The sequence below is a fragment of the Protopterus annectens genome, chromosome 1.part0 (assembly GCF_019279795.1).
Source record: "Protopterus annectens isolate FY-2018-M chromosome 1.part0, PAN1.0, whole genome shotgun sequence".
In the NCBI taxonomy this organism is placed as follows: domain Eukaryota; kingdom Metazoa; phylum Chordata; order Ceratodontiformes; family Protopteridae; genus Protopterus; species Protopterus annectens.
Genome location: NC_056725.1, coordinates 511,464,443 through 511,490,127, shown reverse-complemented (window position 1 = coordinate 511,490,127; position 25,685 = coordinate 511,464,443). Strand labels below are relative to the sequence as shown.

Genomic DNA, 25,685 nt, shown 5'->3' with positions numbered 1-25,685 from the left:
GGTTTCCTCCGGGTGCTCCAGTTTCCTCCCACATCCCAAAGACGTGCTGTAGGTGGATTGGATACTCTAAATTGGCCCTAGGTGTGAGTGTGTGCGTGCCTTCCGTAGAAGGTTGGCCACCAGGCTGGCAACTCGACACTGTAAAACTCCACTGCCAGTCATGAGCGGACAGGTGATCCGCTGTAGCGACCCCTAAGCGGGAAAAGCCGAAAGAAGAAATACGTGCTGTATATTGCATGTCTGTATGGTTTACCTTTTTTTCTTTTTCATGTTTCTTCCTTAATGTTTACTTTATTGCAGATTATACGTTAATTTTTTTTCTTCTTTCCTACTGATAAGTAGTAATTTAATTTCACTGTTTGACACTCCCTTTTCTGCGATGTCTGTTTTCCCATGTTCGTTTTATGATTTGTGCTTTGCATACTATAAGCCCTGGCCTTTTATTGTAGCGTATTTCAATGTCTTACTCCAGATTGCTTCCTGCTTCTCTTCTCTTTTCTTTTCTGTTTGCCCAAATTTGGTTGTGCAGGTATTAAGTTTAATGGCAAGAAGAAAAACGGTGTAATTCATTATACACTTACCATGGGATACAGGCTACTGATTTAAAATACTAGGGATGTAGAGGTAATTATTGCTAGTGACCTCTACATTTAAAGGCGTACTAAAACTCTAGTTTGGGAGTGGTTAAGTTGAGAACTAGTTAGTTATTGTAGCCCATTTAGGTTCCCATGATTATTGTAGTCACCACAAGTGCTTGTTGATAAAAATTGAGCATCTTAAGCATGCTTCATGTATTCAAAAAGTAAAATTTCATCTGAGATGTTCTACATTGTACTCTTGTTCTGATTTAATGCTATTTTAGGCTTAATGTAGTCATCCATTTCTCATAGGGGATTTAGAGGATTCATTTGATTTAATGCACATTCTCTGTTTAGGTTCACACAACAGATTTCCCAGGAAACTATCCAGGCTATGATGATACATGGAACCAAGAGAAGTTTGAGCAGGTAAGGTTAAATTTTCAACTCAGGACTGTCTTCATTTTAAATGTACCATGTTTTTGTGCAGTTGAGTTTGAAACATGGAAACAAATCTGCATCGACTTGTTCTTTATTTTGGCACTGTTCATGTAAAATGTGCAAAATGCTTCACATAGCTGGAAGGGTCACAGATTCATCTGTTACTTGATAACATTTGAAAAAACTGTTATGAGGAAAATTAAAAGTACATACTACTGAGGTTTGTTTCTATGCTACAATGTAGGTGACAGAGTGAATAGTTTGTCCTAAATGAACTCATTTTAAAATATTGGACTGAAACTAAATGTCAAAAATCTGCATTATTGTATCCTTTGGGAAGTTCCCCCACCACAGGGAACTACTACATTGTTAGTACATCCCCAAGAGCTGACAGTTGTTTGAGATTTGGGAACTTGGACAGTGAACTAACTTTTGGCCAACATATGTCCATTATTGTAAGAAAGTCATCCTCTGTTGCGTAGTTTATACATACAAGGACTATGTCTAGCTTATAGACATGTTATTGTCCCCCTTTACTCAGCCCTCGTTAGGCCAAACCTTTCATATAATGTCCCCTTTGGCATGTATCTGTCCAGACTTGTGACAACTGGAATGTCCAGAGTGATACTTTTCAAGGCCTAAGCAAATGTCCTACATGGACTGACTCAGAACCCTATCAGTATATTCTGTATCCCACAGACTGCTGAGAGTTGACCTTTGTCTGGTATACAAGGCATCCTCCGACCCAATACTGATGGATTTACTGCACATCAGCAAGTCAAATGGCATCAGAAATACTTTGTTTAGGGATCTAAACCTTTTCTACAACATCAAAAGAATGATGTGTAGGCCGTGGTATATCTCGCAGAGGATACTGCTGCTCTGGAACAGTGTCCCCATCCAGATAAAACAAAGTTCATCCCTGTCCGTATTCAAGGGCAACTTGGATCTATGGATGGGAAACAGAAGATTTACCTCAGGACTGCTGTACTACTAATGGATGGAGGCAGCTCCTAATTTGAGGACATCCATGCATGGGATAAAACATTTATCTATGGTATGATCCCAGTTATTCTCGTTAGGGGTAATATGTAATTATCGACCATAAAAAGGGTAATGCTAGGATAATTTAATTTGAGTACAAAAAGGGAAGTTGGCTAGGCTTAAAATGGCCCGCAAGTGTACTTGGCCTAGTGCTTAGCTATGCACCTATGAGCTACTTTTCTAACATAAGTGTCTTTAAAGGTAATGTATCTAAAAGCTTGTAAAATCGGTCTTAAGCAGCCTACCCATTTGTTAATTTAAGATAAGCAAATCCTTGTATCTGTCTATTTGTTTGCACATGGCCAGGTTCCCATTTTATATTCAATAATGAACTACATCAGTTGAGAAAGTTAAATTCCATTTCAGCATTGGTGCATATTTGAGAGGGCTAGGTATTTTGATCAGAGTCCGGCAGAAGACCACATATCTTTTAGTCAGTCAGTGGCAGAATTTTTCATTCTCCTTTGTGAGAAAACAGGCTGATGTTCTTCCTTCAGTGCCTTGAATGTTACAGTATTCCAATACTGAGCAACAGATTGTGAAAAGCTGGCAGATGGTTTGTGATCCTTGACCAGCATGCGATGGACAGGAGAAGAAAAAGGATCCATATGCCAGGCAATGCAAAGCCCCCGTTATAAAATGTATTTTTTGAGAAAGCCTGAGGTTCACTGGATATTACCTACTGTTCCTCAGATAGTGAGGGAACAGGTTTATGTGCGTGTTTAACTGACATGGGGATCCAAAGGGGGAGAAGGGCTCACCACTAACAACCACCTTGGGGGCATGGTGGGATGTTATTGCCATCTTTTATGTATGTACTCTGACCTTCAGAATGTGATTGCAGCTGGCTAGATGGCACTGAGTAAGTCAGTCACCCAGTGAAGCCTTTGTAATTGAAGTCCTGCTCAGGAACTCTGCTCATTTTTCCTCTCCTGAGTCAAGAATGGCTTGTTGACCGGAGTTGGGGTAAATCACACTTGCAATCCCACACTACTTGGGTCTGCAAAAACACTTATGTTAGACGTTAGCTGTCTGACTTGTTTTTGTCTCTCCTGATATGGGTGGACTCTTCTGAAGATGGTTTTGATGTCCATGCAAGGGCCTAACTTAGGGTGCTTATAACCTGATGCTGCCACTTGAGGTGCAGGTTTGCTTTTTGCCGGATTGTATGTGGCTGAGGTACTCTTGTTTTATGGATTCAATTATAGTTTCCCCCCTTCAGGTGGGGGAGGTTGTGTTGGTGTAGGCTTCTTGGGAGCTTCTTAATGAAAGACCTACACATGATGATACATGTGTTAACCACAATGGATAGTCATCTTTTTTTCTTTTTTTTCTCTACCAGTATTCTCCTCTTATATGTTTCTCTGGTGCCTCAGAACAATGTTTCCTCTCTGTTTCACATTTGATGCTGTCCAAAAGGCAAAGTGCATAATATGCAAACCCAGTTGTATTGTAATGTGTTGCATACTCTTTTGGGTTTATCATGTAAATGTCTGTCTTCAAGGGCAGGTTAGGAGCACTGTCTGGTTAAGTGACTTGCTCAGTGTCGTATTAGGAAGTTGTAAATGGGGGCGTTAGACCCAGTCACTGAGGATAAAGCTGTTCAGGAAGTGTCTCTGTTATGGGCATATTCTATTTGCTGACTTTGCTGGGGATCATACCCCTGCTACGTGCTATTTGAATGGGTATTGATAGATACAGCAGATGTCTTCTGGCACATAATTTCCTGGTGATTTACATAGGAAGTTCCTTAGTTTATTGTTGGTGGACTTCACCTTTTCTTTTTTTTTTTTTGTTCTCTTTAATTCATTTTGTAACTATGCAAGTCCAGTAGGTGCAAACCGCTTTAATAGGCTACCTGGGGGCACTCTTTGGTTAATTTACTTGCTCAGAGTCTGAAAGTAGGTAAGTGGAGACTGACTGTTGATTCCTGAACAACAAAATGAAGCTTGTTAGCAGATGTTCTTCATCTCACATTGCTGCAGTCCTTACACTTGGGTAGTCCGCTGTCCTCAGTCGGCCCGAATACCAAAGTATAAGGCTGACGTCGGTCAAGGCGCATTAGACTGACGTCAGGACGTCAGGGTACAAATGCGCATGACCGACGTCATATCCTCAGTCTTTTTTGCCGCATGGTCCGATGCAGAAGCAGCTTTGCAAGTGCCGGTTGGCGTTCGGAAATTTTTCAAAGTTGGAGTTTCAGACCGAATCAAAGTTGGCTAAGTACCCCGTTGGGGAATATTTTGGTTTTTTCTTGCCTCAGTGGGTTACCGGATGTCAGAAAAAGTGAATAACTGTATTTCTTGTGGGAAACAGATACCGCATAGGGATTATCATACCTTGTGTATACCTTGTTTAGGGCCTGAGCACGACGTTGTTGGGTGTCGCTCTTGTGCTAGGTTTAACAAACGCACTATAAAGAGAAGGTTAGATTGTGCCAGGTTAGTTTTTGGGAAGCGGTGCAATTATAAAATGCCGTCGGATGTTCCGACGCCCGCTTCGTCTAAGAAGCGCAAAGACAAAGCAGCAAAGCCTAGGCTAGAAGAACCGTCCGTCCCGGACGCCGGTTCTTTAGAGGGCTCGGTGGAGCCGGTAGCTCTGCCAGAAGTTTCTGTGGAGTCCCAGGGAGAGACTTTGTTGTTGCAGGATGTGGCCTCTCAGGAGGTAGGCCAGGCTGAAGGGGCTTCTCAGGTGGCTGTTCTCCCTTCCCTTCCTAAGGCAGTTAGGCCCTCTCCTTCTGTTTCCAAGGCTTCTCCCAGAGGCAGGCCAGGTTTAGCTTCAGTTGGTGTCACCCCTAGTTCTTCAGGGTCTGTGCCCAAGAAGCATATGCTTAAAATGGCAGAAGATTTGATTACTCTGATTAGAGGTTCTATGCCCCCTCCTGATAAGAGACCTAGGGTGGAACCTGAGCTTGGAAGTTTTGAGCAGGATTCTGATGCTTCGGAGTCTTCGGCTGAAGACTTGCAGGAGTATTCTCCTTATTCGGATTCTGATGTAGATGATTCTACTCCTTCTGCTTCTCCTCCTGAGGATTTTTCTTTTTCAGAGACTCTTCATTCCATGAGGGAGCATTTTAAGTGGGAAGGTCAGGACTTCTCTGATTCCAGGAAAAGGCTTAGGGAATTTTTGTTTTTACCCCAGCATAGGCCTTTAGCTATACCTCCTGTTCTGGATGTGGTGGAAGATGTTTTTGCAGAGGCTTCTCTTAATCCTGATTCTTTGCCTCCTGCTCCTGTTAAACCGGATAGGTATTATAGGGTGCCTGAAGCTCATAAGTATCTTTTTAAGAGTCCTAGGGCAGACCCAGAAACTGTTTCTCAGGGGCCTAAAGGTGTTAAGGCTTCTGTTGTTAAAAATCCGGTTCCTCCAGATAAAGAGGCAAGGGCTTTGGATAGATGGGGAAAGAAAGTTTATACTTCTTCCACTCTAGCTATGAGGGCTTTGAATTGCCAGTTTCACATGTTGAAATACCAAAACTATCTCCTTTCACAATTGAAGTCTAAGGTAGATGCTCTGGCGGAAGGTATTGAGTGTAAAGAGTTACAAGATTTAGTACATGTTTCTGAACAGGTGGGTAAGCATTCCTTGCAATGTGGTTTTGATGCTGTACAGGCCTCGTCGAGGGTGGCTGCTACTGGTTCTGTTATTCGCAGGCACGCCTGGCTGAGGGATCAGAATTTAGCTGAGCATGTTAAGACAAGGATTTTAGATGCTCCTTTACAATCTGATGTGTTGTTTGGTTCTCCTGTTGAAGCAGTTTTAAAGAAAATGGAAGACAAGGCTAAGTCTATGCAGACTGTTAAAGATTTTTTGCAGGTTCAGCCTCCAAAGTTTAGTAGAAATTGGCCTACTAAGGGGTGGACGTATCCTTCTTATGATTCCCAGTCTAGGGGTAGATCTAGACGTGGCAGGGGCAGAGCTCAGGGCTCTTTCAGGCCTAGAACAGGGAGTTCTCCTGCACAGTCTTCGGGTGAGGGCAGGGGTCAGTCCTTTCGTAAACAGACCCAATGACCTACCTTTTCAGCTGCCAGAGCCTTCTCGCCTGGCAGCACCTTTGGGAGGAAGGTTGGCACTTTTCAAAGAAAATTGAAGTTTATTTACCCAAGACAGATGGGTATTGGATATCATTCACCACGGTTACAGGTTTTATTTCCATACCTTGCCTCCTTTCAAAGGCATGCCAGACATTCCTCCTCAACAAAGAAAAGAGGCTCACAAGCAAATTTCTCTGTTACTCCAAATAGGGGCCATACAGCCGGTTTCTGTGCCAGAAAGGGGCCTAGGATTTTATTCTCGCCTGTTCCTAGTACCAAAAAAGGGGAACACGTGGAGACCAATTTTGGATTTATCTATCCTCAACACTGATCTGGACATTCCCAAGTTCAAAATGTTGACGTTACAACAGCTTTTACCTCTGCTGGGCAAAGATCACTGGATGGTAACTTTGGATCTCAAGGAGGCTTACCTTCATGTTCCTATCAGACTAAGTTGCAGGAAGTATCTGCGTTTTCGAGCTGGGAATTCTCACTATCAGTTCTCCGCATTGCCCTTTGGCTTATCTACTGCGCCCAGAGTATTCACGAAAGTTCTGGCTCCAGTGATACCTTTCTTCAGACTAAGAGGAATACAGATCTATCCTTATTTGGACGATTGCCTGATTCTGGCTCAAGAAAAGGACGAGCTTCTTCATCATTTGGAATATGTGATAGCAGTGCTAAGATGCCTGGGGTATTCTGTGAACGAAATAAAGTCCAGTCTAGTACCCTCTCAAGACATGTGCTTTCTGGGTGTGAGACTGAATACAGCAACCCAGATGGCCTTCTTAACCCCGGACAAACAAAAGAATCTTTCCCTTTACTTCCGTCAACTATCTCATCAGTCCGTGCTGACTGCAAGGACAGTCCTTCAAGCCTTAGGGTTCATGGCATCTTGTATTCTGGTGCTTCCCAATGCCAAACTGCATATGAGGAAGCTGCAATGGTATCTCAAAAATGTATGGACACAGCACTGCCAGGATCTGGACACTGTCATTCAAATAATACCTTGCATTCAGAAGGAATTTTTGTGGTGGGCTCAGGAATGTCACCTAAACAAGGGACTCTCTGTGACCCGGCCAGAGGCGAGTCAGATTCTAACGACAGATGCCTCAGACAAAGCTTGGGGAGCTCATCTGAATGGAAAGTGGATACAAGACAAGTGGCCTGCCAGACTTCAACATCTACATATCAACTTGAAGGAGATGTTAGCAGTCCAGTTTGCATTAATGGCTTTCAAGGATTTACTTCTTCCAGGGCAGGTGTTGATTCTAACAGACAACACAACTGTCATGTGGTACATCAACAAGCAAGGGGGAACACATTCTTATCCTCTATGCAGGCAAGCAATGATTTTGTGGGAGACTGCTCTCAGTTTGCAACTAAATCTTCAGGCAAGGTTTCTGCCAGGAGCACAGAACTCCTTAGCAGATGTGTTAAGCAGGCAAATCATGGATCCCCATGAGTGGAAATTGGATCCTCATGTATTTCAGAAATTGACAGTGTCATGGGGAACTCCAGACATAGATCTGTTCGCTTCTCCACTAAACCACCAGCTGCCAAAGTTTTGCACGAAAAGGTTTCATCACACAGCTTGGAAAGTGGATGCTCTTTCCTTCAGTTGGAAAAATCTTCATGTGTATGCCTTTCCACCTCTGCCTCTCCTCCCAAAGGTACTCCTAAAGGTCAGACAGGACAAACCAAGGATGATTTTAATAGCTCCAGATTGGCCTCGGCAGCACTGGTACCCATTGCTGAGGAGTCTGGTAAGGAAACCTCCATGGCCTTTACCTTTGATTCCACACCTGTTGTCTCAGGAGGACAGTCATTTACTCAATGTCAAGCTTCACTCTCTTCATCTAACAGCCTGGCATATTCTGTTTTGAACCATAGAAGGTCTCAACTTCCACAGCAAGTTTTGAATGTGATTTTGGAAGCTAGAAGACCTAGTACAAGGAAAGTGTACGCAGAAAAATGGAAGAGATTTTTATTTTGGAGTGCAGCAAAGGATTTGGATGTTTCTGAGCCTAATTTGAGTGTGGCTCTTCAATATCTTACTGAGTTATTGGACAAAGGTTTGTCTTTCTCTTCCATTAAGATTCATGCTGCAGCAATTTCAGCTCACTATGACTGTGACCCACCATTGTTTTCTCATCCTTTGTTCAAGCAATTTCTTAGAGGGGCAAAGAATATAAGACCCCCACGTAGAGCGCCTACTCCTGCTTGGGACCTCAATTTTGTGTTGGAGAAACTCACTCTGCAACCTTTTGAGCCTGCAGCTACTGCTGAGTTGAAATATTTGTCATGGAAGACTGCTTTTTTGTTGGCCATTACCTCTGCAAGTAGGGTTTCTGAATTGCAGGCCCTTATGGCAGTTGAGCCTTTCTTAATTTTCCATAAGGATAGGGTATCTTTACGTACTAATCCTTCCTTTATGCCTAAAGTGGTTTCTAGTGTGGCTTTAAACCAAACTATTCATTTGCCTACTTTTTATGCAGATCCCCAAAATAAAGGGGAAAAGATTTTGCACACTTTAGATGTACACAGGCAGTTGCGTTATTATTTAAGCAGGACTAAGGAGTTCAGGCAGTCTCAGCAGTTTTGTTTCTTTTGCTTTGAGTTCTCCGGGCAAGCCTGTGTCAAAGCAGACTATTTCTAAATGGATTGGGTTTTGCATTGCTTTCTGTTATTCCCATGACTACAGACGCCTCAGACCTTGGATGGGGGGCGCACATGGAAGGCAGGTGTATACAAGGACAATGGTCTCCAAAGGAAACACATCTGCATATAAACCAAAAGGAAATGCTGGCAGTAATGCATGCCATCGAGACCTTTCAACACCAACTCCAGCAAGGCCATTTAATGATACGGACAGACAACACCACTGTGATGTGGTACATAAACAAGCAAGGGGGCACCCACTCTTACCCCCTTTGCAGACTGACAATGCAGCTTTGGGAGAAATCACTGAGCCTAAACATCCAGTTACAATCTCAGTTTGTTCCAGGAAAAGACAATGTGTTGGCGGACAGCCTAAGCAGGAATTTCACAGATCCACACGAGTGGAGGTTACATCCGAAGGCCTTCAGACAACTCACTTCGACATGGGGCAAGCCAGAAGTGGACCTATTTGCCTCTCACCTCAACCATCTCCTACCAAAATTCTGCACAAGGACATACCATCCAAAAGCTTGGAAAATAGATGCCCTCTCATTCAACTGGAACTCCCTAGCAATCTATGCATTTCCACCTCTGCCACTGATGACCTCAGTATTACTAAATATCAAAGCAGAGAGACCCAAGGGAATCATAATAGCTCCGGACTGGCCAAGACAACACTGGTACCCACTACTACGGAGCATATGTCACACCAGGAGGTGGGCCCTTCCCCAGTGGCCTCTACTTTTGACTCAACACAATTTCGAAACACTGCATCCAAATCTTCAGACACTGCAGCGAACAGCCTGGGAGATCCCATAAATAACTTCAGCTTATCTCTCTCCAAGGAAGTTCAGCAGATACTAACAAGAGGCTCGAAGACCATCCACCAGAAAGGTTTACTTAGCAAAGTGGAAACGATTCAGCATTTGGAATACCAGCAAGGGGCATGATGCATCATTGTTGAACATCCCACTCATCTTGGAATATTTGGCAGATATGTTAAAGAATGGCCTCTCATATTCTTCCATAAAGATACATGCATCTGCTATTTCAGCTAGATACAACACTGATCCTCCTGTTTTTTCTCACCCCTTACTAAGGCAATTCCTCAGGGGAATCAAGAACATTAATCCTCCAAGAAAGGCCCCAGTGCCAGCCTGGGACCTCAATTTTGTCTTAGAAAAACTGACCCTACCTCCATTTGAGCCAGCAGCTTCAGTTGACTTGCAATTTCTCTCATGGAAGACAGCTTTCCTGTTGGCAATTACCTCAGCAAGAAGGGTTTCGGAGCTACAGGCCCTAATGGCAATACCACCCTTTATTATTTTTCACAGAGACAGGGTCTCATTAAGGACCAACCCTACTTTTATGCCAAAGGTGGTATCTAGGGTTTCTTTAAGTCAAGCAATTCATCTGCCTGCTTTCTTCCCCAAACCTGAGAACAAGGGGGAAAGACTGCTGCATACCTTGGACATTCACAGGCAACTTTGATACTACCTGGACAGAACCAAGGCCAGTAGAAAGTCTGAACAACTTTTTGTAGCTTACGCCCCTGCAGTCCAAGGAAAAGCAATTTCAAAACAGACTATTTCTAAATGGATTGGTCACTGCATCAGATTCTGTTATTCCTTTCATGGAAAGACTGTTCCAGCCAATGTCAGCCACATTCCACCAGAGCTACAGCCACCTCTACAGCATTCTTAAGAGGGGTGCCTACCAAGGACATTCTAGAAGCTGCTACATGGAGCTCCGTGCATACATTCTCCAAACACTACAATCTCCCTCTATACTCCAGATCCAGAGCAGGCTTTGCTTCGGCAGTCCTGCAGGGTTTGATTGCCACACCATCTTTTTCCTAGAGCATTCCTCCTCCCCCAGCTAAGCTATGGTATTCTACCCACATGTTATGACTGCAGTTGCATTCTTGAAGGACATAGTACAGTTTTGTACCTACCATAAATGTAGATGTCTGATAGACATGCAACTACAGTTGGATTTTCCCTCCCTCCATACCCCTCTATGCCTAGGGTCCACTCCTATCCCTCTTACTTCTTAGCTGGGGATATCTGTTATGGTGTATTTGTTTTATTGCTCATTGATTTGTTTGGAATCCTGTTTTTGTCTTCCAATTTGATTACAGCCTTCCTTGGAGGGCACCTAGCATCTGGGGCAAGAAACACTGAAGAAAATGGCGTTGGCTGATGCTTATGTACTCCAGCCGCTCTGACGTCGGAGAGAAATGCGACATCAGCCGACGTCAGACCCAGACTTTGGAATCTGGCCGGCCGAGGGCTGCCTGAGGCAGGACAACCCACATGTTATGACTGCAGTTGCATGTCTATCGGACATCTACATTTATGGTAGCTACAAAACTGTACTTTTTTACCAAAGGGGATGACTATACACTTTTTGGCATTGAGCTTCAGGCCATGGCTTTGACACCAGGTATCTGTCTCAGTGAGGCCCTTTTGTAGTTTGTCCACATCGTTAGGAGTTTCGATTATGGCTCCTAGTTTGCAGTCATGTTTTTTGGTTTTATAAGGATTTAAGTAGTAGTAATTGATTCTTCATTTCTGAAAATGTTGGAGGTCAAACTGGAGCAGAGTCTGAATTTTGTTGTTGGAGTGACTTTAACTGTAGATGACCATGATACCTGCATAGAGGAGGAGAGTTGGCTGTGAGCAGTTGCATGGTAGTTCATTAATAAAGGCAGAGAAAAGTGGAAGGGAAGGAATGGAGCCTTGGGAGAGAGATACATTTGAGAAGCTGAGCAGTTTCTCAGAGGGAGTTTCTAATTTTAACTTTGAAGACTGTTTTTATTGAGGAAGTTGTGGAATCGGGGAAGGGCATCTGTTTGTGGTTAAGGAGATTATTTTGGAGATGAGATCAGATCCAGTAAATAGTATGCGAGCAAACTGCACAAACCATAATGATTGCATGCAAAGAGAAGATGCAAGTTTAACAGGGTAGAAATAGAAGTCAGCATGTCTTTTTTCACGTGTGGTGAAGTGATCATGCTTGGAGACTCCCTTGGTTATGTCCCTGTCATGGTCCGAGGACAAAGTAAGCTTGTGTAGGCAGTCTCTTCAGGGTGGTAGAGCACTTTGGAGATTGAGTTGTTTGCCTTAAGTGGAAGCCCCCCCGCCCCTCAGTTCTTCAAGTTTCAGCAGGGCCAAGAAGGGCTGTACTTTCAGGGTCTGGCAGAATAAGAAACTCTTACTATGCCAATACAAGTCAAGACGTTCTCTGTGGGTGAGGTGACAAGCCAGGTCCCCCTGTGGCATGGTTGTGACAGGCTTACGGGTTCATAGGTGACTACTTAAGCAGTCAGTCTAAAGACCATTACAGATCTTACCAATAAATGCATATTCAAAAGTTCCCTCCAGCTTCATGAAGAGCAGTACAAGGTAGACCAAAGAATAATTTGTTACTGTTCATCTAATTATCCAGGTTTTCCGTGAAGGTCATAATTAGCCACCCTTTTTCTCATTTCTCTACATGGGGGCAGGGTGTTGTCAACTGTAGCCATCTGTGTATTCCGTGACGCTCTCCTGCATTCTTTTATCCTCGTGCCTGACTAGCACAGGTTTTCTCTTACACCTGAGACGTACCTCCCTGGACTACATGAAAAGAGACATAGAGGAGCTCTCTGATCATGTAGTCCAGGCTGGTATGACCCTGACCTTGAGTGGCATCTTGCCCTCACCAAGAATGATACCATAGTATAAAGACAAAATGATCAGTTTCAACAATTGGCTAAAGTATTGGTGTCATTCAAAGGGGATCCAGTGTCTGTCAGCCTAGGATGATATGCTTGACAAGCCACATTGCTTCGCTAGAGACGGCTTGCACCTGTCACCCTTAGGCTTTCATATACTGGCCAAGGCTCTTGCCACCCCCCATAGTGCCTTTTTTAGGCAAGGCTCAAAGGACAAACCCACCTCCATAGACAACCCAAGGATAAAAAAACTAAAGGTAATGCTACTCAATGCCAGAAGTCTAAACCTCAAGATGCACTTTTCGAGGCTCTCCTCAGTATGGAGAAAATCGATGTCTGTGCAGTAACAGAAACCTGGTTCAAGGCTACTGAGAGCACCCCAGCACTACCAGGTTATAACTCATACCGTGCTTTTCGGCCCCAAAACTTGGACCGAAGCACAAAAGGAGGGGGAGTATCTATATTCATGAAAGATACCTACACCTCCAGGTTAGTGGCACTGCACGAAGCATCGGAAACCATCCATGTGCAACTAGCAACGGGCAAAAATGCCCTTCAGTTTTTAGCCTGCTACAGATCACCCTCCCTTTCACAGGAACCCCACTTGGCATTCCTGAGAACACTGGAGAATATGAAGGTCTCTCCAAACACTATGTTATTGGGTGACTTCAACTACCCAAACATTGACTCGGAAAACTACTCAAGCCCAAACTCCCTCACCCAACGGTTCCTTAAATTTATAAACTCTAATGCCATGGAACAACTGGTCACCACTCCCACAAGAGGGAGCAACATATTGGACCTGGTCATCGCCAACATGGGGACTCTATGTTCCACACCAGAGGTAAACCCCTCATTGGTAAGATCAGACCATAAACTAATCTCCCTGGACATCCATATCCCATCCCCACCTCCAGCCAAGGAAATCACTGTAAAGAATTTCTCAAAAGCTAACTTCACACTTCTCATGACTGAGGTGGAATCCTTCAAAGCCCCCTGGGCCAGAGGATAATACAGCCCAATCCGCAGAATCCTTTACAATTGCATTCTATGAACACATGCAGGAATGCATGGATTGTGCTATCCCAAATAAAACCAAGACTCACTCCTCCAAAAACAGGAGACCTGTCTGGTAGACCCCGGCCATAAATAAGTTATACAACAGAAGGAGGAAGCTATTACATGACAGAGCAAAATCCCAAAAAGGGAAGGCATCTCTGATCAGTAGTAGCAAGAAACTACGATCCCTCATAAAATCATCAAAGGCCAGTTTCGAAAGAAAAATTGCCCTATACACTAAAGATAATCACAAGGCCTTCTTTAGTTATGTGAGGAAATGGGTGGAAACTCCCAGATATGCTCTGAATTGTTGCATAACAGTACAAAATATACCGAAACTACAGACATAGCCAACATCCTGGCAGACAGATTCAGTGCTAACTTCTCCCCCCCCTTCCCCCTCAAAGGAGCAAATGCCTGTCCCACCTGAATGTAACCTCCCTGACATCACAGATGCACAGGTGAAAGCTGCCCTCTCCAAAGCAAAAAACACAGCATCTATGGGACCAGACGGTGTCCCAGGCTGTGTCTTACACGAGCTCCAAGAAGAACTGAACCCTCACATTAAGTCACTGTTCAAACCTAGCCTTACTACATGATATGTACCCAAAGAATGGCATACAGCTACAGTGGTCCCACTCCACAAAGGTGGCATGACAACGGACCCCAGGAACTATCGCCCCATAAGCCTGATTAGTCTGGTCTGTAAAGCTTTGGAGTGTATTATCATGGAACTCATAAACAAAGACATTGGGAGCCTCCAGACACTGGACCCTACCCAGTTCGGCTTTAAGGGCAGATCTTTCCTCTTAAACCTAGTTGATTTCTTTGAAACCGTTACCAAAGCCATAGATGAGGGCAAGGTAGTCCACACAGCCTACCTGGACCTCGCAAAAGCCTTAGACACAATACCCCAGTCTGGCATCATAAATAAGCTTACCAGCTTAAATATCAACCTCTATATCACAAGATGGGTTGCAAACTGGCTCAGGGATAGAACCCACATGGTCAGAATCGCAGGTGCCACGTCCAAATCCAATCCAGTTACAAGTGGCGTCCCACAAGGCTCAGTTCTGGGACCTCTCTTATTCGGTATATACTTCTCTGAGGTTCAGGCTACATGGGGGGACTATGGCTGACAAAGTTCGCAGATGACTGCAAACTGGGAGCCATAATCGACTCTCCAGCTGACACAAGCATCTTCCAAAAGGGTCTCACGGAGACGGATGCTTGGTGCCAGAACCACGGCCTCAAGCTAAATGCTAAAAAGTACACAGCCATCCCCTTTGGGAAAAACAAAGTGCCCACAAATTACCACATAGGTGGTAATCCATTAAGTAAGGAAGAAGTAATTAGAGATTTGGGGACCAACGTAGATAGTAATCTCTCCTTTGATAATCACGTTGCCAAAGTGGTTAGAAAGACCTTCTATATAGCCCACCTTATCACGAAAGGGTTCACATCTAGATAAAGAGAGGTCATTGTGCCCTTCTACTCGTCACTCATCAGGCCCATAATTGAATACAATGCCCCTTTTGGGGATGTACCTTACCTGACACCTGCGGCAACTGGAGAGACCCCAAAAGTATCTCACCAAGAGGATCATGGGCTACAAAACAAACAGATGTCCTATGCAGCTAGTACTAAAGAACTCCAGCTCTACTCAGTTGCTTACCGCCTACTCAGAGGCGATCTATGCCTGACATACAAAGCCATGTCTACCCCAGAATTAATGGACATGCTCCACCTCAAAAAAATCCAAATCCCTTAGAGCTACATGCTCCAGGGACTTAAACCTCAGCACAAAAATAAATAGGACATGCTGGAGGGACAGATTCATTTCCCAGAGGCTCCCCTCACTCTGGAATAAAATACCAATTCATGTTAGACATAGCCACTCGCTGACCCTCTTCAAGCGAAATCTGGACGCGTAGATGGGAAATCGCAAATTCACCCCTGGGATCTCTTCTGTGTCCCTGCTCGACAGAGGCACGGTAAACTAATCTTAAAGGGCTACCTCCTGTGACCTACTATACAGAGGAACAGTAGGCTAATCTAATAGGGAGGCAAAAGCCAAATACACTCGGGCTAGGCTTATAAATGCCCTAGGGCACCTAGTATCTACCTATGAACAATCCATCCACCTCTTTGCTAGATGTCTCATTTCCTCTTGCCTTCTTCCTGTCTGTCCCAAATCAGCTTCACTAGATTGTTGTCAGCTTTCCTGCACATGTACCCAACCATAGTAATCTGTTCTCTCTGACCTTTTCTGCAATTGTATCTACTTTGGTTTCTGCTCTTATGTCCTAATTTCTTCATCTGCCCCACATTGTGCACCCTACCACGCATCTCGGGCACTTCTTCCATCGCCTCTAGCTTCCTCAGCTGCTCTACCTTTATTGCCCAGGTTTCTGTACCATACAGTAGTACTCCTCACACAACTGTTTTGTACACCTTACTTTTCAGCTGCTTTGACATTTTTGTGTCATACTACACCTGACAGTCTCTACCAGTTGGCTGCAGCCCCTCTGATTGTCTCTTTGACCTATTCAAATTGCCATTCTCCGTAACCATCCCTCCTAGGCACTTGAAGATGTGGACCTGTTTCACTATTTTCCATTCTATCTCAGTTCTCAGCTTCTTCTGATTTTCCCCATTTGTTGCCATTACAACTATCTTGTCAGTACTCTGTTTCATCCCATTTGCCTCCATTTTTACATTCCATTCCCCTACCCTTGCACAAAGAGCAAATCACACCACTAAAGGCCGTTCAAACAAATATAAAATGTATAAGAAAAAAGAATGAATGTGCCACCTCTTGCTCTCAAGTATTTAAATAAAATGGCAGTGTCTGAGCAAGAACTTCAGCAAAGAGTAGGGGAATAAGAAAAGTATAAGAAAAAAGAATGAGCGTGCCACCTCTTGCTCTCAAGTATTTAAATAACTGAAATACTCTTAGTACAAACCGCAGTTTAGGTGGAAGCTTGGTAGCTCTTACAAGGACTGTTAAGCTGTTACAAACAGCAGTTTAAATTGAAGCTTGCTACAAATGTTTAGCTGTTAGCAGCTGAAACACTCTTGATACGAACAGCAGTTAGTTTCCACTCTAACTGTTGTTTGTAGAGTGTTTCAGCTGCTAACAGCTTAACAGTTGTAGCAAGCTTCAATTTAAACTGCTGTTTGTAACAGCTTAACAGTTCTTGTAAGAGCTACCAAGCTTCCACCTAAACTGCGGTTTGTACTAAGAGTATTTCAGTTATTTAAATACTTGAGAGCAAGAGGTGGCACGCTCATTCTTTTTTCTTATACTTTTCTTATTCCCCTACCCTTTGCTGAAGTTCTTGCTCAGACACTGCCAGTTCATCTGCACAGAGCAATTTTCTTGATATGTCCCCTCCAACCTGTTTGCTAATGTAGTCCATCACCAGTATTTACAGTAGTGGGCTCCGAGCTGAAACATGTTTCATGCCCCTCCCACTGGGAAACCCCTCTGTGAGACCAAACACTTTTCGTACTTGAGTCATTGGGTCCGTGTACATAGCTTGTGCTAATTCTAACAATTTTTCTGGGACTTTGAACCACAGCAGGACTGCCCAAATCAGCTTTCTTGGGACCTTGTCATATGCTTTCTCCAAGTCTAGTAATGTCCATATGGATTTTTTCCTCATCTCTAGCTTCTTCTCAACTTTCTCACTGCAAACATTGGGTCATTTGTGCTGCATCCTGATCTAAATCTGAACTGCTGATCTCTCATCGTAGTTTCTATTACTCTGCATATTCATTTATCGATCACCATCTCCAGAACTTTAATGCAGTGTGACAGGAGTTTGATATCTCTGTCCTGCCCACAGTTGTGAATGTCCCCTTTGTTCTTGAACACTGGCACTAGTATGAGCATTCTCCAGTCATCTGGGGTATACTTTTCTCTTCTGAGTGCCCTCAGGAGCCCTTTTTCTCATCTGTCTCGCTCAGAATCTTTATCATACCTGCTGTGACCTCATTTGAGCCTGCTACTTTCCCCAACTTCATTTTCCTTGGTGCTTTTCTTACTACTACTACTACATTTGGTGGCTCCTCTTTCATTGTAGGCTGCGTCTGGGGCATACAGCTTCTCTGGGGTTTTCTTTGTGTAGAAGCTGCTGGATAACTCCTTCCATCTGCCTTTAATGTCGTGTGGATTGGTGAACAAGTAGTTTCTGGCATCCTTTATTAAGGTTGTCTGACTATCTTCTTTATCTTTCAGTCTTTGCCATCTACTGATTCACTTTCCAGAAGCTGGTAGATTGCCTTTGATGCCTTGTTCTTTGTTATTGCCACTTCTTTGTTAGCCTCTGTTAGCCAACCAGTATTCCTTCCTAGGCTCCGTCCAGCTTTACTGTCTCCCTGCATGCCTCTTTCTTTTGATGGCTTCCTGGGTTTCTGCATTCCACCACCAGCTTTCCTTATGCACCTTTTTTCTATACTTGGCTCAGCTGCATATCTGTTCTATAGTCTCACACATTCTGTTTTAAGGTTCTGCCATTCTTCAGCTCTTATTTCCTCCTCCTCTTGAGGTGCCAGAGCTCTAAGTAACTCCTTGAACTGTTTTCTCTCCAGTCAACTTCCAAGCCTTTAGCCTGGTCTTTGACCTCAGAGCCTTCTTTGACCACTGCTTGCAACTGATTGTGCCAAACAGTGGTTTATGCTTTGGTCTGAATCTTTTACTGGAGATGACTTTGCAATAGCTGATTCTACTCCAGTGCCCTTTCCTTATGAGGAGGATGTCCATCCAGTTTGCATGTTGGCCACTCTTGCATGTGATCTTGTGATTATCTCTTTTTCAGAACCATGTGTTTGCTACTATTAAGCCATTTGCGAGACAGTAGTCTAGAATGGCTTCTCCATTATTCCTGTTGCCCCACCCATGTGGACCCAGGCAGTCCTCCTATTCTGTTCTGATTTCCTGTGCATTCAGGTCATCCATTAGCACCAGTTTGTTTTCCTGCTTTACCTAGTAGGTCCTGCAACTGCTGTCTGAATGCAGTCTTTTCCTCACTATCACAACCCTGCTGTGGAACATGCTCTGAGATTGACTATTGCCCTATGCTTACACTACAGTCTGATTGCCATGTGTCTGTCACTAATTCTGATTACATCCCTCACTGTCTTCTGAAGGTGACAGAGGTATGTCTCAGCTTGACGTGTAGTGGAAGTTTATTTCAGAGGTGGATAATACAATGGGATAAATGTCATTAATCTGTTGTTGAAGTTTTAGGTCCTTTAAGTGGATATTTGAGGAACTGCTTGTCCTGTCAGAGAGTCCTGCCTTTCATGACTTGAAAGGTTAGACACAGGTCACCATGGAGGAGTATATAAGACACAGAGTACAAGGCATGTCTTTTGAAACCTCTGCACCAGTCAGACCTTCCAGAAAAGTGTTGTAAAGGTGATTTAAAGATTCTAAGAAGTCTTTCCTTTTATCATTATTACTATGCTAAGTAGAAGAGTTTCTTTTTTGGGGATAGGAGTGGAGTGGGGCATATCCTGTATTGTGTCAGTCAGCTTGAAGTTTTCCTGGCCTATTAATTGCACCAGATTGACTTGATCCTTAATTATTCCATGATCATTGTACATGTCTAAACTGATTAGTGTTTTGCAAGTTTGTGGAGTGCGGCCCAGAATAGGCTTGTTATACAATTCATTTGAGTTTTTTCCATCTTATCCTACCTTAAAGAACCCATGGCCTGCTTTAGATTTAAACTTTGTGATTAGCAGGCTTGCTTATTCCCCCTCAAACCAAATGGCTTTTTATCTTTGAGCTTCATTTCTTGAAATGCTGTTTTCTTGGTAGCCATTAACTCTGCCCACGAGATCTTAAAACCACATACCCTTTTTTATGGATCCCTGTTTCAGCTTTCACAAGAATGTGTTGCCCCTTAGGACTAACAAATATTTCTGCTATATGTTTTTGTTACTAGCCTTAAACTAGTATGTAAATCTTTTTCCTTCTGGGAACAGAATTCAGGAGATAAAAATGTTCTTCATACCTTTTTACATGCACTACCAGCTCAGGCTTTATCTGAAGAGAAGGTATTTGATTTCAGGAAGACGGACCAGTTGATTTTGGTAAACAAGAGATCCATTGGCTGCATTTGTCTCATTTTGCAGGCTGCAGTAAACCGAATAATTGTCGTGTGTAACTGGTTTTAAACATGAGTTGTAAATGAGATTGATAGTCCTTGATATATTTATGTTGTGACAAAAGGTGCTGGGTGTTGAACAGGGCATAGATGATTTTACTGTCTGTCTGGTCATAATTGTCTTGATTTAAATACTGTTGTAAAATATTGTGAAAGAGGAAAGTCCTGTTGATTTGCTTTCAATTGGAATTCTTCTCTTGAGACCATTTACTCCTTGGTGTCCATGTATTCTTAATAAAGATTGTTTGAGAGCTTTACTTCAGCAGACCCAGGTTTATGAATGTGTGGAGTTTGTGCCTGATTTATTTGAATTAGCATTCTTAGATTGCGGCTGTTTTTTATTCAGTGAGCGCTAATTTTACATCTGCTATTTGTGGTCACTAGTTTTTATTTGACTTTTGTTTGGACAGTGGGTTGTCTCTTTGTAACTGATAATATGCATAACATGCATGCATGCACTTGCACACAGAAATTTAAAAATGGAGCAATTTGGAGGGCTTCAGCCAGCAGTCCAGTACCACGATCCAGTAATTTATTATCCTGAAAGCAATCTTTTTTCCATATTTCTGTGCATAGCCATTTCCAGTGATGGCTATTTAGACTAGACTATTTTCTCCAAAAGCAAAAGTATTTTCTTCTAAAGGTTTTCCCCTTGGATATAAACAGAAAACATCAGACTCACTGTGGATGTGAAGAACTACATCTTTTACACCATTTTTAAGATTTTTTGCATGGTTAGCATCCAGAAGTCTTTGTTCTTAACCTAAGGAAGTAGATAGAATTGAGATGATGACTCTGTCAATGGTTGTACTAAGAAATGGTAATCTTCAAGGGCATGAGTAAGCAAGATCATAAACCTAAAAGAGGTGAGAGATTACAGACAATGTACTTAATTTACTAGACAGTTGTATATCTGAAAGTTGACCTGGTCTTCCTGATGACATTGAGTTATGTTGACCCCCCCGTGCCGCCACCCCTCTCTTCTTCTAGTCTACAGAATCCGATGTACAGCTCTGGCTGCAGGAATTGATAGGACAACTGTTATGAATAGATAACTTTTCCAGGGTTTTAACTACACTTTTTCAGTCTTGTATTGCATTGAATTCTTGTGCTTTTCCATGAAGGATTGTGGTATAAGAAATTGTCCTGGACTGCTTTAAGAAAGAATTTTTAGAGGTTTCTGCATGCTTCACTTGGGTGAGTGTTTACCTTCCTTTTCTGGCAGAGACCACATGGCTATAGATCTTTTTTTTTCTATAGCAGTTTACTGTACTATATTTTTTGGGCTGCTGTTCTATGACTTTTTGGTAAAGCTAGGTGCAGCTGTTATGCTGATGACCTCACTTTCCACAAAATGTACTTTCTGAAATTGGATACCACTAGTTGCCACATCAGCTGTACATTATTTCCCTGGGTCCACAGCATGATGCAGAAACTGCTGGATCTGCATTAACTACAGTTATTCATCAAAGTGCCAGCAAAGAAAACTAATCAAGCATTACTTAATGACAATGAAGCCCCTTGTTGGAATAGGAGCTTTGAGTGTCTCACCAGTAATTAGCTGCTTTCTCCACTTGTAAGACTAATAAACCTGAGATTTATCCTATTTCACACAATCGAAAAGCTGAAGTCAGGAAAGTGCATTGTATGTTCATTTTTAGGATCAGCACTACATTGGACTATTTTCCATGGGAAATTGCAGTGGGAAGATGTGCTGGATCCTAGAATGACATTTAAGAGTTTTTGTGGGCATTCACTAAAGGTGGAGCAGACTACATTGTCTTTGGTCCTTTTTTTCTGAAAGGATTACCATATAGTATGGAAGTTTTGGATAAGCCTTGACCCAAGTATTTGGTAAATATTCTGGGCACAGTGGTAGAATAGAGGGTAAAGAAATGAAGTGGCCTTCCCTGAACATCAGAAAATTACATCTGATGTTGTTAATATTCACATAATTCTTAACTGTGGGCTCTTTTCCAAGCCTTGGATCTGACTCAGCCGTTTACTTCAGCATGTGCCTTCCAAACTCTTCAGCTAGGCTCTACCCGTAATGCACCTTTCTAAATTACCTCGGATCTCATTTGCCGCTTTGTGTCAGATGCATCCAACCTCTCTCGAGCTTTGGCAGTTATTCAAGTAATTTTTTTCTCTGATTTTTCTGTAAATCTCCTCTCCTATATTTATCTTCCTAGATACTTTAATCTTTCTACCCGCTCTTCTCACTTTCTTTCTTGCATGGATCATTCCCCTTTTCCTTTACCATTAGCTAGATTTCTCTACGTACCATTACTGGTACTCTCGCTCTTTAACTGTTTAGGTATTTTCTGGCTACCATAGTTGGTACCCCTTCAATCTCCTCTCTCTACCAAAACAAACAAAAAAAACCCTTGCTAACCCCTCTTGCGGGTGTGTGTTTTTTCTTTGGCATAATTGGTAAAACTAATGTGCCCGGCAAACCTTCTAAGGGAACTTCTGGCTTTCAGAGGTGCCAGCAGTGTGACAGGAAAATTCCCAGTTGAGGTGGGCATGTCTGGTGTGTGTGTGTATTGCCTAGGCGTTGTACACCTCCAGGAAAACTGCTCCATCTGTCATGGTTTCTCCATCAGGACTTTAACTGAAAAGAGAAACAAGCTAATTCTGAAGGGTTTATTAAAAGAGGACTTTGAAGAGGCCATATCTGGGTCTAAGACCGAAGCCAGCTCTTCATCTTCTTCATCCTCCTCCTCTTCTTCTAAACCGAAGAAACACTCCCATTTGGTTCCAAGCAGTTCCTTGGAACTGCCTGAAATGTTATCTAAACAGTCTATGGTGTCGACATTTCCCTATCTACCCATCGGCAAGACAGGCTCAGCACCTACCGCTACTTCAGACGTGACAACTTATGCCTCGGCACCAGAAGTTTCATTAGTACCAAAGCAGACCACTTTGATATCGATACCAAGAACAAGATACACTCCTTTGGTCAATCCCCTTTTGGACCGACCACCTAGTCCATTCATGGAACCAAGACCACCTAGGTCTCCTTAAGTGTCCTCTGTTTGATCCACTAAGAGCCTCTCGGAATCGGACATCATGAGGCTGGTGGATGAGCTCTTGACGGTGAGGGGGATTACCTTTAATCTTCAGTTCCCAGCAAAATCTGCACTGAGACCTGTCCTCCTTCGACAGTCTCATCTTCCGCCTCCAACTCCAGTTGAGTTTTTGGAGCCCCTGGCACCGATCTACCTGGCTCTGACTGTCTCGGTTCCGGTAAGGGCCTTTTCTCCCGAACCAAGAATTGCCTTGAGCTCCTCTGTTTTTTGTGGAGCCGGAGGTCTCCCGGGGTCGAGAGTTTGTTGCCGGTTCTGAGGGACAGAGTTCAACTTCCATTTTATTGTCACTGTCCATGCTCCTCGGTGCTTTGGCTTTCATTGGCTCAACCCCGGCTTCTGCTTCAGGGACCCCCTCTTTGGTGTGGGGTGGGACCACCGTTCTGGAGTCTGTTTCTCGACCAGAGCTGCCATCAGCCTCATCCCTGGGACAGATGGCACAAAAGCCCCAGAAAAGACTCACCTTGGTGCTTTCCTCCTCAGATACTTCCCTGGAAAATCCACCTGAGGATGTACATGCGAAGAAAAAGTGCAAGAGGAAGCACTTGGACTCTCCGTAGGAGTCCTTCACTGAGGATACCGATTTTGATGAGGGGAAGGTTCCCCCAGGTTGCTCCTCTTTCGGGGACATCCTGGAAATCCTGAAGCAGAGGGGGTGACTGGTCTTCCCTCCAGCCTTCTTCGGAGGAATCTGTATACCTGGAAGCTTTTCGTGCCCAACCCCTCTACCTCTTGGATCTCTCCACCTGCTTACAAGCTCATTAAATTGATCATGCAGTGGGCCTGGAAGATTCCAGACTCCCCCAAGAGACCTGACCAGATCCTTTCTGTCCCTAAGGAAGAGCAGCATTGGGTTAAGGGAATCCCTGTAGACACCATGGTGATAGCGGGAGCCACAAAGAAGGAACTTGTAGAGGAAAGTCCTACTATCCATCCTCCTAACGAGGAGTCCAGGACTGTGCATAGGTTTAGTAAGTGCATTTACGCTTCATCGACCTTCTCTTTCAGGTCTTTGAACTACATGTCATACTTCACCAGGCTTCATAGAGATCTGATCAAGGAGCTGTTTTATACTCTCACAGGAGCATTAGCCAAAGGGGTAAGAGACAGTTACCTCTCTGCTCACCACCCTCGAAGCAATTTCTAACTTGTCCATGAGGCTAGTTGCCCACGCAGGTGAAGGGACGACAAGAGCAGTGGGTTCAGGCATATAGCCATTAGGAGACATGCCTGGATGCGCCTGTGTGACTTTGCGGAGTCATTTAAATCTTTATTTGTCAACCCCCCCCCATTTGATGGAACGTCCCTTTTTGGACCCAAAGTAAGACACACACTGGCCACATGGGGGAAAGATGGAAGGACTCTCTCTGCCTTGGGTGTATGCTTCTCCACTCCTCAAAGTTGCTACTCCAGGAACCAGAGAAGTGGGAGGCTATGGTTCAAAAAGTGCCAAGGGCCTTTCCAGGACTCACATGGCAAGGACTTCCCCCGGGGCAAAGAGGGAAGTAACAATGGAAGATGCCGTCCTAGAGACAGAGATGGCTCGCAGAACCAGGGGTCCAGAGATTCTTTCTCTGGTAACTCCTACCAGCACTCCTGAACGGAGGCCTGATTTGCCTTCCTCTGGAGGCAGTCTGAGGATGAGTATCCCTGCACCAATCCGCCTGGCTACAGTTAACATGTGACAAATGGGTGCAGGGAATCATTTCCAGAGGTTACATTATTCCCCTTTTCTCAATTCCAAAAAGACTCTCGGATGTTCCACCCAGTCCCAGGGAGTAGCAGTTGTAGAAATTCAAAAACTGTTCAAAAAAAGAGTCAATCAAGAAGTCCCACTAGACCAAAGAGGATCCAGTTTTTACTCAAGATTCTTTTTGGTGCCCAGAAAGACAGGGGACTGGAGACCCATTTTGAATCTCAGCCAGTTCAACAAGACAGTTCAGCAAACCAAATTCTGATGGTCTCTATACAGTCAGTACTTCCATTTTTGGAAAGAGACGATTTGGATGTGCTCTATTAATCTTCAGGATGCGTATTACCATATAAAAATGGACAAATGCTGCAGGAGGTTGTTGTGCTTCTGGCTGGGTGCCAGTCCTTTCCAGTTTAGAGCGCTGCCCTTTGGTCTCACCACATCCCCCAAGGTGTTTTACCAAATACATGGCAGTGGTAGCAGCTCATCTCAGACTGTGGAGATTTTGAGTTTTTCCATATCTTGATAACTGGCTTCTTACTGCTACCACCAGGCATCATCTAGAACTGGCAAGAAATTACACGCTGCATCTTTGCACTTCTTTAGGCATTTCAATAAATTATGAAAAGTCAAATCTGCAACCTATACAACAGCTGGAATTTACCGAAGCTCTGTTAAATACAGTTACAGGAATTGCTTCACTGACAGTAGAAAGGCTCCAAAAGATCAGATCAGAAGTAAACCATATTATTTATTACAGAAGTGTTCCAGCCAGACGCCTCCTACAGGTGCTTGGCTCATTGGCAGCCTCAGTTACTCTAGTTCCCTTGGCCAGATATCACATGCGGATTCTCCAGTAGCTTCTGGCCTCCCAATGATCATAAATGAATCCGCCGATGTCGCATTACATCTTGATCACCAATTGCTGCAAACAAGACCTGTCGTGGTGGCTTCACTCCAACAAGATCCTTTCAGGCTGTCCTTTCATCCTTCCACAGCCCCAAGCCATAGTGACCACGGATGCTTCCCAGATAGGGTGTAGGAGGCATCATCTGGGAAGGGCAGTCCAAGGCACTTTGTCCCAACTGGAGGCCAATTTGCATATCAATGTTCTAGAGATGAGGGTGGTGCTATTAGCATTGCAAGCATTTCAAGATGCCCTTCCCCTAGGAAGAGCGGCAATTCATAC

General features: G+C 43.7%; 1 protein-coding gene across 2 annotated transcripts in view; it reads left to right on the top strand.

Moving 5' to 3' along the window:
* Positions 1–25,685, top strand: part of POLR1C (RNA polymerase I and III subunit C) — an 868,501-nt gene that overhangs the window by 267,142 nt on the left and 575,674 nt on the right. For both annotated transcript variants that reach the window (XM_044061017.1, XM_044061008.1), the window contains exon 2: positions 936–1,007. Coding sequence is in view for 1 of the 2 variants with exons in the window: in XM_044061008.1 (XP_043916943.1) it covers positions 936–1,007 (72 nt within the window). In the remaining variant the exon portion in view is untranslated. The remainder of the gene's footprint in view (positions 1–935; positions 1,008–25,685) is intronic.